At 48.0% G+C, this 13,624-nt stretch overlaps 1 protein-coding gene across 2 annotated transcripts in view; it reads left to right on the forward strand.

Moving 5' to 3' along the window:
• NTRK3 (neurotrophic receptor tyrosine kinase 3) overlaps positions 1–13,624 on the forward strand; it is a gene marked incomplete at its 5' end in the record, with an annotated part of 368,325 nt that overhangs the window by 312,620 nt on the left and 42,081 nt on the right. For both annotated transcript variants that reach the window (XM_080809225.1, XM_080809226.1), the window contains 2 exons: positions 4,406–4,578; positions 7,612–7,855. In XM_080809225.1, the coding sequence (XP_080665351.1) occupies positions 4,406–4,578; positions 7,612–7,855 (417 nt within the window). The remainder of the gene's footprint in view (positions 1–4,405; positions 4,579–7,611; positions 7,856–13,624) is intronic.

A 13,624-nucleotide genomic window follows, 5' to 3' on the forward strand; every position in this document is an offset into this window, starting at 1 on the left:
GAATCTTAAGCAAACTCCTCGCTGAGCACAGAGTCCAAGTTAGAGCTTGACTCCATGACCCCAAGATCATGACCTGAGCCGAAATCAAGAATCAGACTCTTAACTGAGTGAGCTACCAAGACGTCCCCCAAGTTACTCAAATCTTTTTTTTTTTAAAGAAAAGAAAGAAAAGCAGCCAACTCTTTGTACTCATATTTCATTGGTTTCTGTGATGTTTCATTACATTAAGCAATGACATTAACAGATGGACCATAAATGATTTTGGGAAACAATCACAGCTGACCCTTGGCAAGCTCCCCTCTGGGACAGAGATATCTGTCTGGGTATCCAACTAGCAGTGAGTATTCAAGGCATAATGGGTTTCAGTCGGGGTGTTTCTGAGAGTTAACAGACAGTACCAATTAATTTGGCCAGTCATGTGGATATAACTTAGTGGAGAGGTTTTTTTCTGGCCAAAAGTACGCACGTGCAAAGGGCCTGAGGCAGGTAAAAGTTTGGTGGGTACCAAGGACAGAAAGACCAATGGGACCAAAGTGTAATGAGTGAGGGAGAGGAAGGGCATGGAAGAAAGGAAGTAGAGAGAGATGGGGAGACCTGACATTTAGAGCCCATGAGTGTGTTAAGGGGTTTGGACTGTATCCTAAAAACAATGAGAAACCAATGGCCAGTTGTAAGCCAGGAAGCCAGATGAGAGGAGGGTACCTGTGCTTGTAATAACTTATCCAGCTTCCTCTCTCATAAAATCATTTGGGAGTGTCAACAAAGAGAAGTGACAGTGGATTTTGAGAGAAAAGGAGAGAGATGATTTTTATACTTAAAAAGTGTAGATTGACGTGTGTGTATGTCTGTGTTTGAATATATAGAAGTTTGAACATTTAGGAATGTGTGTCTTTCTGCACATATTAAATGAGTTTCAGTATACTAATGAAATCTGAAACCAAACACTTTGAAACTATTTTTTTTCTTTGAGAGAGAGAGGAGAAGAAGCAGGGGTGGGGCAGAGGGAGAGGGAGAGAGAGAACCTTATGCAGGCTTGTGCTCATGGCGAAGCCTATTGAGGGGCTTGATCTCACGACCCTGAGATCATGACCTGAGCTGAAATCAGGAGTCGGTGCTGAGCCACCCAGCCGCCCCAAGAAATTCGAATGTTCTTGCCATCTGGACTGCTTCCCTCCTATCTGACCAAACAGTCCCACGGAAACGCAGGGCTGGGGTGGGCATGTGATATGGTCCACATAGAGGGGAAGATCAGAAAGCACAATTGTCCTCAAACTTTGGGGGAAAAGAAAGGAGATGAGGTGTGGGGTAAATTCCAGACCTCTTTGATCTATGGATACTGCTCAGAGGACCGAGGGGAGCCTCCTTGGTTTCAGAGACCCTCTGGCAAGACCCGGCTCCCTACAACGACAGTTGGCACAGTGTTGAGCCCCGATTCTGCCCCTGGTGTGCTCCTGGTGCCCCCGACTGGTGGTCCACTTTGAAGTTTCCCAGCTCCAAAGAATGGATTGAGTGTGGATGCCACGGAGAAGGGCGGGAGAGCCACTGAGATGATTTTCCTCCTCATTAGTCTCCTCCTGTCATCTCTGTCCCAGTTGCATCAATCCCTGGGAATTGGGGCCACCTGCAGCCCTGGCCCCCTGATGCCGCACTGACCCTTTGCCAATTACATGGAAACCTCAAGTTGGACCCGGGAGCTGGAAAACCCGGTGTGAAGGGAGAGAGAGAGCTGGCAGTGGACAAGGGCTGTGGAGAGACTGGGGGACAGCTGTTGCTTTGTGCCCCGTCTCCCGAATGAGGAACCCCTATCTGCCTGGCAGTGTGGAGTGCCAGGCTTGGGGACACCGGCTGGCACTGCCTGAGAGCTGAGAACAAAAATCCCATGACTGCCATCGGCGTCCAGACGGTGCGAGAGAGAATGATTTATAGAGATGGAGAGAGGCCATTTGGCTGGCCCCAAATTTGATCTACTTTTCCCTCCCATAAATCCAGCATTCCCATAAATCTTTGTAGTATCCCATCCCACCCATGCTGGGTTCCTCTTCCCTGCCCCCCCTTATTCTTCATGGAAATAAGTAAATCACTGGCAGTCATCTTCTACCCACGGCCCGGACCACACGGCTCAGGAGTTGGGTCACGGAGAGGACCCCTCTCGCCATGACTCTGCCTCCTTCCACGCATAGCAAGAAGCCTTGGCAAATATCATTGCTCTGGCTGGACGTGGACCCACGGTGGCGTGCTCCTTTCTTAGCAGCTTCCCTGAGAAGGCAGCCAGAGCCGACGTGCAGAACCCATGAGATCAGAGCCACAAAGTCAGCCACGGGCTGGACTGCCCACCGCCCTTCCGGTCTTAGTCAGCCCTCCCTGCCCAGCATCCTCGTTGGGCCCGGCGCCTCTGTCAGCAGCAGTGTGTCCTGCCTGGTGGCCCTGTCTTCTGCCCTTTCACCCTGCCCTTTCACATCTGTGCCCCCCATTCCCTATGGGGACAAGCCTAGTGGCCGATTCATCTGGTAAATTAATTCAAGCCGATATGCTGGCCTGGAAAGTGTCCCCAGGCTCCGGATCCATGCCATGGCTCCTTGTATGGTCTTTGGCAAGTCAGTTCCCCATTCTGGACCTCGGCTTCCTCACCTGTGAGGTGGGAAATCTGCATTAGATAAATCCCAACATTTCTGTCAACAGTAGAATCATTTCATCAAACACATTTTCGGTGAAAGCTCCGAAGTTTGAGAAGAGTGAGTAGTGGTGCTGGTCGAAGTCGGAGTGGATTTGATTTCTGGCTAAGAGACCATGGCCCTAGAGGCACTGGCACGGAACCGTGGGTCCCGGAGATGGCTGAGGTCCGGTTTAATGGTACGCTTCCGTCATTTGAGATGTTCGAATGCGTGCTGCCTCCCAGACGGGGCTGGGCCTCAGTTTCTCCAGCTCCGGAAGAGAGCAGGTGGGAGGAAGCTGGTGATATTTAAGGCCCTCTTCATGCTCAAAGGGCATCATCTGGAATGTGTGCTGGTGACTGATGGAGGTCTGATGGGCCTTACCAGATCGGATTTTTGCCTATGCACAACCCCGCAGGCAAGGCAGCCCTGTGGATTCCAGATAATGGGCGTGGTCAAGGCGACCGAAAGACCCCTGGCTGGCCTGGCCTTTCAGAAGTAACATGATCTACAGGGAAGGTCGGTCTGCCTCAATCACCAAAAAGACCAGATGTTTGGCAGAGAGGATGCAAACCAATCCCATGCCTGTCTAGATTTTCACGAATCTGAAAATAGCGTGCAAACTTCACACTCCCTCCCTCATGGCCTGGTGTTGTGTCTGGTGAGGGGACGGAACTGTGTTGGTGCGGTGGGAGCAAGTGGCTGTTTGGCCCCGTTTGCCTTCTGAGCTCGCAGGGAAGGGAGGGAAGCCTGAAATGTGCGCGCACCCCTGTCCAGGAAGAGAACCCCCCCACCCCCTTTACTGCTCATTCTCCTTCTGGCTGGCCCAGCTGCATCCCTGTGGCTCAGAGGGGCTCTGAGCCTTCTACTTTGGTCTCACTGTCCCCCTCTGGTGCTCGAGCGCCCGCACTCACACGTGACACCCCTCTTCCATTTGTCTTCCTGGACCCCAGTCTGTGGTCTTCCGTTCACCCTGGGCTCTGCCACCCCACAGGGGCTATGCTGTGGTGTTTTAGTGACCGCGAGATGCCCACCTGCCCATCCTGCCCTGGGACTTCGCAGGACTTGACCCCGTCCCGGTTCTGGGCAGATCCTGAAGCTGCTGCTGGCTCACTGCCATTCACAGCTGCAGTCACCACCCCCCCCCCCATCCCAGCGCCTCCTTCAGTTTCCCACTAGAAGGACACAGATGTCTTCTAGAAGCCAGCATGTTGATGTTTCTCTGCAAACATACATTCCTTCACAATCTAAAAGCAGGGACTAGAAAAGGCAAGGAGGCTTCATTATGCCTGGTTTCTCGTAGGCTCTGGGCATAGGCTAATTTACAAAGTTAAACCAATGGGATGGCGGTTTTTCTACTGTTAGTTTTAGCTGCGGGACCATTTCTTCAAGAAGAGCTTAGGGGAAGGGGCCTTGGTCAGGCCATCCACATGCACAGCCTCCTGCTCCCTCCGCCATTCATGCAAATTCTCAGGGAGCAAAGGGCTCTGCGATGACCACGCACGGAGATCACTGACCAGTGGATGGGAGGCACAGTCGGGAAGTTGGCTTCTGCTTCTGCAAGGATGAACGGCTGAGGAAGGAAGGAATCGGGCCTGGCTGTTGTGATGTCACCTCATGGCCTTTAAACCCTGATCGAAATCTGACTGGTTGGGAACCAATAGGCTTTATCATGGGCAAGTTTCTCCCCAGGAAGGGTGCAGACAGGCCCTTGCCCTGTGGTTGCTAAAACCCATGTCCCGCATTGTTTCCAGGCCCTGAAGGATCCCACCCTGGCTGCCCGGAAGGATTTCCAGAGGGAGGCTGAGCTACTCACCAACCTGCAGCACGAACACATTGTCAAGTTCTACGGGGTGTGTGGTGATGGGGACCCGCTCATCATGGTCTTTGAGTACATGAAGCATGGAGACCTGAACAAGTTCCTTAGGTAAGCAAGGACTGCTGCCCCCACCCCTAACCCCACAGCCAGTCCCCACTGAACCCCTGCAGTTCCCCTGGTGAACACTAAGTCTAGGGATCAGAAATGAGAAGCAAACTTTCCATCTTTCCTATCAGTTCCTGAGCAGTGAGCTTCTCCTGGCCTTTGTCACTGATTTCTAGGGGGAAATATTAAGGATGCTATGACAAGGGAGTGTTTTCTTTCTGACCACAAGGTGGACAGACCATAAGAGCAGGGTCTGGAAGAGTCTAAGGAGGGAGCCCAGAGGGCCTGGCACCCTGTAACTCAACTCTGAGACTCTAGAGTCCCCTTTTCTCTTGACGATCTGAATGGTTGTCTCACTTGGCACCTTACGTTTCTAAGTATTGCAAAATGGAGCTAATGTCTGCTGGAAACCTTCATGCTGGAGACTTTTCTTAGGATGAATAAGGCAGTACAAGTTTGCAAGTTCATCAGAAGACAGAGATGGTTGAGAAAGAAGAGCAGATTTTCTTCGGATAAATTTATAACCATGCTGTCCACTCCTGTAGCTACCTATGGATATTTGAATTTAAATTTACATGACTTAAATCAAATTTAAAAATTCAGTTCCTTGGTCACACTAGCCGCATTTCAAGTACTCAGTAGTCCCCTGGGGCTAGTGGCTACAATATTGGGCAGGGTAGCATAGAATATTTCCATCAATAAAAAGTTCAATAGGATAGCACTGTTCTAGAAAGATGAGATATGTTGTAAGGGGGTTTCCCCAAACCTGGCTCAAGGTCAGCCTGGGTTTCGAGATGCTCTTGATGGAGCTAGTAAGAGACTGGAACCTCAGCCAGAAGGTTCTGGATGGAGTGGCAGGGTAGGGGGGCAGACCGCCTTCCCCAGGGAAGATAGCTTCTCACCACTTGAGCAGAGTTCACGCTTTCTGCCTCCTGCATCTGCCACTTCCAAGTAGTGCCCAGATGTGGAGGGGGTGGCCATGTGTGAGGGTGTGTGGAGTTCTGGTCCTGGGAAGCTGATGGATCAATCAGGCCCTTGACACGTAGGGTTCCTTTGATATCCATGCATCCCATCACTGATAAAGGCATCTTCAGAGCTCCCGTGCAGGCAGTGGAACATGGTAGCCCATTCACCAAAACTTGGGGAGCATCTCCTTCAAGTGAGACATTGACTCACATGCCGTGGTTTTGAGGGGGCCTGGAAAGGGCTGGTGGCAGATAATGAACTCTTCTTGTGAGCTGGGTTTCCAAAAATGGCCCCTGAGAAATGGAAAATATCTGTAGGATGTTTTGAACCTCCCGAACTTGGGTTTTCACAATGAAATTTATTCCTTTCTTGGAGAATTCAGTCCTTGTCATCAGACAGACTTGGGTTCACGTCCTGAATTTGTCACATCTCAGTGTTGTAACCTGGAGCAAGTTATGAAACTGTAATTCTCTTCTCTAGAAAACAAGACTAATAATAACCACTCCACAGGTTTCCTACTATGAGTACGAAGTGGTTATATTTGTCTAATACCTAAATGACTTTTCCATGTAGCTGGGTATTCAGTCGATGATAGCTACTATTAAATTATTATAATTAGTATTTTATCAGGACTGTGAACAAGGATAGTTACTAATACAGGCAATGCCCTTTCTCAGTATTCAAGATCTTTATGCTGTGCTTGCTTCCCCCTGGGACGCTCCGAGAGATGTGCTCCATTTCCCAGGAATCCCACACCATAGATCAGCAGTGCCTCTAGCCCCAAGTGCCACAGACAGGCCTACAGAGAGCTCTGGGTGCCACTGTCGTGCTCAATATAAGGGAAGAGGGAGGTAGAGAGTAGAAAAGCCTGTTGGTTTGTAGGGGCAGGTGGTATCGTCCTCTCCTGGTCGCCCCGAGTGCAGGCTTTCCTGCTGATGCTCCTTCCTTGCAGGCTGACGCGGTAGCTCTCCACTGGAGGGTGAAGTAGGCAGAACCCAGAGGAGACAATAAAATGAATGTGTTCATATTTAACGACTCCTTTCAGTGGAAATTGGAGAAGCAGTAAAACAGGCCGAGGCCTCGCTGTACACCAGGGCTCCTTGGTCCACAACTTCATAAATAAGGGCTCTGGGTGTGGTTACGGCTCATTGGGCTTTCTGGAGAAAAGAGTGAATACTAAAAGTGACCTATATGACAAGGCAAGGCGTTAGGATAACAAATCTGGGGCCTTGATTTGGGATGGAGAGGAAACTGGGGCTTTGCAAGGCCTCGGCTTCCCAGATTCGAAGGGTCTCTCCATCGCGCCCTGCCACCAACAAAAGTTATCCAGTCCTAAGCAGTGTGGTGGGCAGAGTAGGAATGTGAACTCAAGGCTCCTGCTACCTACAGTGCGGACTGCCCCCCACCCCCACCCCATCCGAGCATCAGCACCGGGAGTTTGTCAGAAATGCAAATGATCGAGCTCACGCAGCCAATCAGAATCAGGGGGTGGGGGCCGAGGAATCTGTTCCGCCCAGTTGCTGATGCTCCTTAGATTTTAAAGCTTGCTAGAGCCACAGATCTGGTTTCCGTCGGCCTCCGGATTACCCATTGGGCCGTTGCAGCACTCCTGTGACTTTGGCCAGGTGATCTGATCATTTTATGCCTCCGTTTCTTTAACTCAAAATTGGAGTGGGAGGATTAAGTGAATTAATACATTGGAGATCTTTAGAGCAGGGCTTGGAACAGTAGGGACTCTGGAAGAGTTAATTGTTTTATTAACAATTCTATAGCCGATATCTAGAGCGGGGGAAACTCCTTCAGAGCCTTAAGATATTTAAAAGAGTGGGTTTGTTTCCTGGTGCATTAGACTATATCTGCATCATTTTAGCTGGGAATTTGGTTGGAGTGTTGTGCCCATAGGCACCCTCACATAATGTAATGTTGGATAGATAGAAATAGGCAATAAGTAGGCTAAGAGAGATTTCATGCATTTCTGTGAGGTATTCCAGGGAACAGGGAATCAAGAAGGTGTTCCCCTTGATCTTCTGAATTCCCCCTGTCCCCTGTCTTCTCCCCCACCCCTCACAGGGCCCATGGGCCAGATGCTATGATCCTTGTGGATGGGCAGCCACGCCAGGCGAAAGGTGAGCTGGGGCTCTCCCAAATGCTCCACATCGCCAGTCAGATCGCCTCAGGCATGGTGTACCTGGCCTCCCAGCACTTTGTACACCGGGACCTGGCCACCAGGAACTGCCTGGTTGGAGCCAACCTGCTGGTGAAGATCGGGGACTTCGGCATGTCCAGAGATGTCTACAGCACCGATTACTACAGGGTAAGGTGGCTTTTCCAGCGGCAGAACTCAGCAGCAGAGCTAACACCTTGCTCACATGTCTTTGTCATTGTCCATTAACCCTGTCACTCCAGAGAACACACATATGCACCCATGCCCAGACATACACGTGATGGTTATCCTTTGGCCACTCCTACATCTTGACATACCTGTTTATTATTCTCTCAATAGCTCGTGCCTCCTTTCCTCTTGGACATTCAGCTTGCCAGTATTCTTACATTGCAAGGGCATATGCATTTTGTTCTGACATTAATACTCATTCTTCATGCAAAAAAACTCATACATACATGCGTATGCCCAAATGCACACGTAGTCGAGCTCAACTTGGTGCTACATTTTAACACCTTCCAACTCAGTCCCTGATCCAGCCCTGCCCACAACACATTTTGTTCTCTGAAATCATCTGGTGACTGTGTAGGCTTATCCTGTCTTCAAAGGTAGATCTTGATGAGAAGCCAGAACTCACAGTAAAGTAACAAAAATCATTAATGTCCCGCTGAGCAGAATCACCTGAATGATTTAGGAAAGGTGAAATAAGAAAGCATGTTATTGTTGCCAACTTTGGAGAGAGTTGGAGGTTGGCCTTAGAAAAAGCTTTCTGATTATGATAGGAGGCATCACATTTAATTTTACTTCTATACAGTGGCCCACTTTACATTAAGACATATCTTACTTTGCTCCCAGGATTATTTGTTCCCTTAGTCTTTGGCAGACCCCTCCCAGTGGATTATTGAGTGGTTTTGACAGTGTTATTATTGCCAGGGAAAAGATAAGTGGGCATGAGTGTTGTTTGCCACAAAAGAGGAAAATATGGGAGCAGCTAAAAATGCAGATGGCATTACCTTTGCAAACTGATTGGAAGGCGCATGCCTGAAGAAATATGTAATATTTACCTTGGGGACATTGAATGGGTGAGGAGTTTGGGTAGGTCGTATAAGAAGAGGGTGGGGCAGAGTTCTGGAGGTCAAGAAAAATGGAAGTTATTGGTTTTGTCTTCTTTGTAGGGAATGAATGATCATATTGTGAGTCAAAGAGCCCAGATACCATTGTCCAGTTGGCCTAAGCATGGTGGACGATGAGGCTGGGCGTTTGGAGTTAGCATGTGCAGATCTCTTCTGTCTGGATGCTCCTGATGGCTTTGCCTAAACAACATTGCCCAGACATTAGAACTGGTCGCTCAAGACACTTCATTTTAGCCATAGCCTGAAGAAAAATGAAATATTTGAGAAATGCCCTTTGTGGCTAGAAAATGATTTGTGCATGGTACAACCAAAGGATGGCAGATGATATACTATCATGAGGGAATATGACGCCAAGTAGACTGAACAGCAGGGAAGGTAGTATGTCCAAGCAAGCTAGACAGTTGTTCAAGCCACCCACCCTGTCCAACATCCCAGATACGGAAAAGGGAGCACAGTGCAGCAGTCACCACAGATGGATGGCCAGGGCAGACCTGCCAGGAAACATCAATGCAGAGTCTTTCTGTAGCATCTAGACTAATTTTGTCACTCATTTCTAAGAGAGGCTTTGGTGTGGTTACTAGGGGCCCACAGGCTGTAGATTTCTTAAGTCTAGCTGGAGTCGGCACCCTTTAATTGCCTTCGTGCTCTCCGTAATGGGGTTTGCTGGCCTTTCCCTCTGAGCTCAGATTTATGTTGGTGTTAATAAAAACGAGGAAGGGATTATCATTTATCTGTGTGTGGCAGATATGTGAGTATGCCAATCTGTTCTCCACTGGCTTTACCATGGTCTCGGGAAGCAGTGTCTGGCCACAACGTGTGCACACTCAGCTCTCAAACTTACTTCAAGGAGTGTCCTTCATGTTTCTTGATTCTGACTCAAAAGAGTCAAAAAATCACATCTACCAGTTATCCAGTGATACTGCTTTGCCCCGGCTCTAACAGCTGGGAACGGATGCTCTTTACTCCTGGGACAGCAACAAGGGGGTGGATCCGTCTTGTTTCTGTGGGCACCGGGGCTGATTGGAACTCGAGGAAGGGAGGGCGACGTGGAAATGGTCCACTCCTCAGGCATCTGCAATTGCTTTTTCATGAGTTCTATGCCGGGTGTAAGAGGAGGCCAACTGGCTTGAAAATGTGTGTCTTTGGTCCCAAGGAATATGAAATAAAAAAGAGCTATTGTAGTAAAAACAGTGGAACACTGCCTATCCCACGGATGGTGGGTAGATAACGTACTTTCCATGTTCCAAGGGTGTCATATCTTCACGTTCAGTTGCTCACGATGTCCTAATGTATGCACAGCTCCCCCTCCCTCCCCCTCTGTGAAACAAAGGGCAGAAGGAGGTTTGCCAGAGGTCACATCAGTCATGAACGCCAAAGTCTTGTTATCCACATTGGAAGACATCAGAGTGACAAAGCCGTTCTGCATCGGGGCCTAATCTTACCTCACACCACCATTAGCGGCCTGGGGACCCCCAATGCACTTCCCCTAACCTCTCTTTAGTTTTCCCATTTAAAAAATGAGGACAAACCTAGTCTCTTGGCAGAGTTATTTTGATGTTAAACAAGTTACTTTCTGTAAAGAGCCTGGAATACATCGCTTTGCTCGGTAAACTGTGGTTTCCTTCATACCCAAGGCAGGAGAACCACAGGGATAATATGATTTCCAGATGTCATTCTTGGGTCAGGGAGAAGGACCTCCTGATCACTGGAAGATAAACTGGAATCATGCTGCTACCCCCAAAGGAATAGGGTCTAAGTTGACCACCTCCTGAGACTTTCCCTCCCAAGGTTTGAACTTAAATAGAGAGACTGGATCGTCAACGCTTGCTTGTGCTTCTGGTCAGTGTTTATATGGTCCTCGTGATCTTACAGCGACGTTCATGTTCAGGTGATTTATGAAACATTTTTTTGTTTGGTACACCAGCTGAGGCTCTGGGGGAATGCAGTGATTTATCGTCTAACAGGAGCACTGAAGGATTCTCTCGGCAAGCTGACATCTGGGACAGATTTGCTACTGTAGGTTACTGAAATCCGTTGAGCCTAGGAGTTTGCGGGGAGTTCCTGTTGCCTGATTCAGTTAAATGCAGATAATCCGGGGCCCTGTGTGTGTGTGTGTGTGTGTGTGTACACGTGCACTCGTGAGTGTTCATCTGCCCAGTGCAGAGTCCAAGGTGTGTATACAAACGCAGGAAGAGAGAAGGAGCTAAGTTCCTCCTTATATGCTTTCTTTTTTATTTTTAATTTCTTAAAGAGGTGCCATCTGGCTCATGTATGAGTGATATGCAAACGATTTACAAAGGTGAACTGTCTAATTTCCTGTGATATATGTAGAAAGTGAAAACAAACATCTCTGCGCTAGAGTGCCAAGTCCTTTGTTCTCTCTTCTTAAGACTATGCCCAGGGGCGCCTGGGTGGCTCAGTTGTAAGCAACTGCCTTCTGCTCAGGTCATGATCTCAGGGTCCTGGGATCGAGCCCTGCATTAGGCTCCCTGATGGGCGGGAAGCCTACTTTTCCCTCTCCCACTCCCCCTGCTTGTGTTCCCTCTTTCACTGTCTCTCTTTCTGTTAAATAAATAAATAAAATCTTAAAACAAAACAAAACAAAACTATGCCCAGTGGCCGATACCTTTTCCTCCTGTGGGTTACCCACTCAACACTTCTGAGATTGCTTTTAAACTGGCGGGGACAACTGTGGATTTTTGGTACCATTATATCTTTCTGAGAACATCGCATAACACTAAGAAAGTAGAGGTCAAGTCTGGAATCAAAGAAAGTTCTGAATGTTCCGAAGAGAGGGAGGTTAAGGTTTATTGGGCGGGAAGGCCATATGCCGAGCTATGGGAAGAACAGAATGGGAGGGCCCAGTGCTCTGATCCTTCTCACCCAGAGGACCAGGACCATGCCTTCCCGCTCATCCTGTATGCTCTGTGCGTAGCACAGTGCCTAGCATTGTAGACATCTGATAAAAATATGAATGAATGGGCGAAGTCAGAATGGGAGTTCAGATTTAGGCAAGACGTAGATTAGGCCAGACCAAGAGGAGCCTGGACAAGCAGAGGCCCACCTAAGTGAGGCAAGTCTTTGCAGCTATTGTGGGGAATCCATTATCTAAGCAAGTAGAATCAGTATCTGGGGACAATATCTAGAGGAGGCAGGTGAGTGGTGGTCGGAGTCAAGGATAACTCGAAGCCAGAGCTGAGTCTTGGTAGGGGATAGAGCCATACCATACCATTTCGGTATGCCAAAATCCAGGCAGACACACATCTGGAGGACATAAGGCAGGTCTGGCAGCTGATTACAAGTTCTGAGTTCTAAGCTGGAGATACCAGATCAGGGTATCTAGAAACCCCTGGGGAGGATGACAACAGTAACCCCCTTAGGATGTGGGAATAATTTACAATAAACTGATTTGACTGGTAGAATATTTGATTTTATGGATGTCATGGTGACTCCATGGCAGTGATGACAATTGTCGTCACTTTGACCCATGCTATCCGGGTTTGCTTCTCAGCTTCTTTCATCCCAGGCTATGTGACCTTGGGCAAGTTATTTATCCTTTCAGTGCCCCCAACTGTAAAATGGGACTACTAGTCACTATCATATGCATTTACTATGAGGATTAAGAGTTAATAAATAACAAAGCCCTTAAGATGATTAATGTTAAATAAATGTTAATTATTCTTAACTGTAATTGGAGCTAAAATACAAATGTCTTCCCAATTCCAAAATGGGCATTCTGAATAAGGTTAACCTAAGTGCATTAGGTAAGGTAGGCCAACTGCTATAACAAGTAGATGCAAAAATATATATAATGGTTCCAACACAAATAGAAGCCTATTTCTAGGTCATAGAACAGTATGAGCAGGTGAACTTGTTAGAGAAATAGCCTCTCCTCCATGCAGTCATTCTGGCTGATGGAGCTCTACCCTCTTCTTTGTGTGATGTCCTTGGTCAACCTAGGCCTCTGTCCCCATTCTACCACTGGGAGAGGAAATGGGCATGAAGGAATGCATGTGATTAGTGGGCCCAACCTGAAAATGGGTCCTGTCACTTCTCATGGCAAGAACCCAAACACATGCATGGTCTCAGCATTTGTAAAGGAGCCTGAGAAGTGGAGTGTAGCTGTGGCCTCAGGTAGAAGAGAAGAACAGGGGTTGTAGTAAGCAGCTGGTAACCTCTGTCCCATTATGGGTGAGGGAAAACTCCTTTCTCTTCCAACATTTCACCGCATAGCATCCCATGTCTGATGATTTATCAGGAAAGTCAGGACAAGATATCCCTACTTTCTACTGTTATTTCCATCCCGAAGATGGAAATGATAATCCTGAGATGCCCCTTTTATCCTCTGCTTGCAAAGTCCAGGTGTCACATGACATGTGTAAGCAATGGGGGAGCTCGGCCCTGCCTGCCATCTTGGTGCCTTTGTACATCTCCCTGGAAAGCAAAAAAAAAAAAAAAAAAAAAGGCACACCGACAAGAAAACAAATTCAATTGATTGGGTGGGGAAAGAGGGAATGTTCTAAAATCAAAGGGTGTCCAAGTTAATAGAAAAGAAAATACATTCTCAAAGTTTTGTTGAATAATTAATTAGTTTCTTGGTCTCAAGTGGAGAGGCCCTTAGATGGAAACCAAGTAGCTGGCAGTGTGTTGATGAGAACCAGAGCTATAAAATAACTCATAACTTACTTTTACCTTGAAAAGCTAGTGATGGTGATTTGAGTTAACTGACTTTCAGGATTACATGAAGCCACCAATACCCCTCACTCTTTGTTGGGGTTTTGGGAGGCTC

Source organism: Martes martes (assembly GCF_963455335.1).
Source record: "Martes martes genome assembly, chromosome: 7".
Lineage (NCBI taxonomy): Eukaryota > Metazoa > Chordata > Mammalia > Carnivora > Mustelidae > Martes > Martes martes.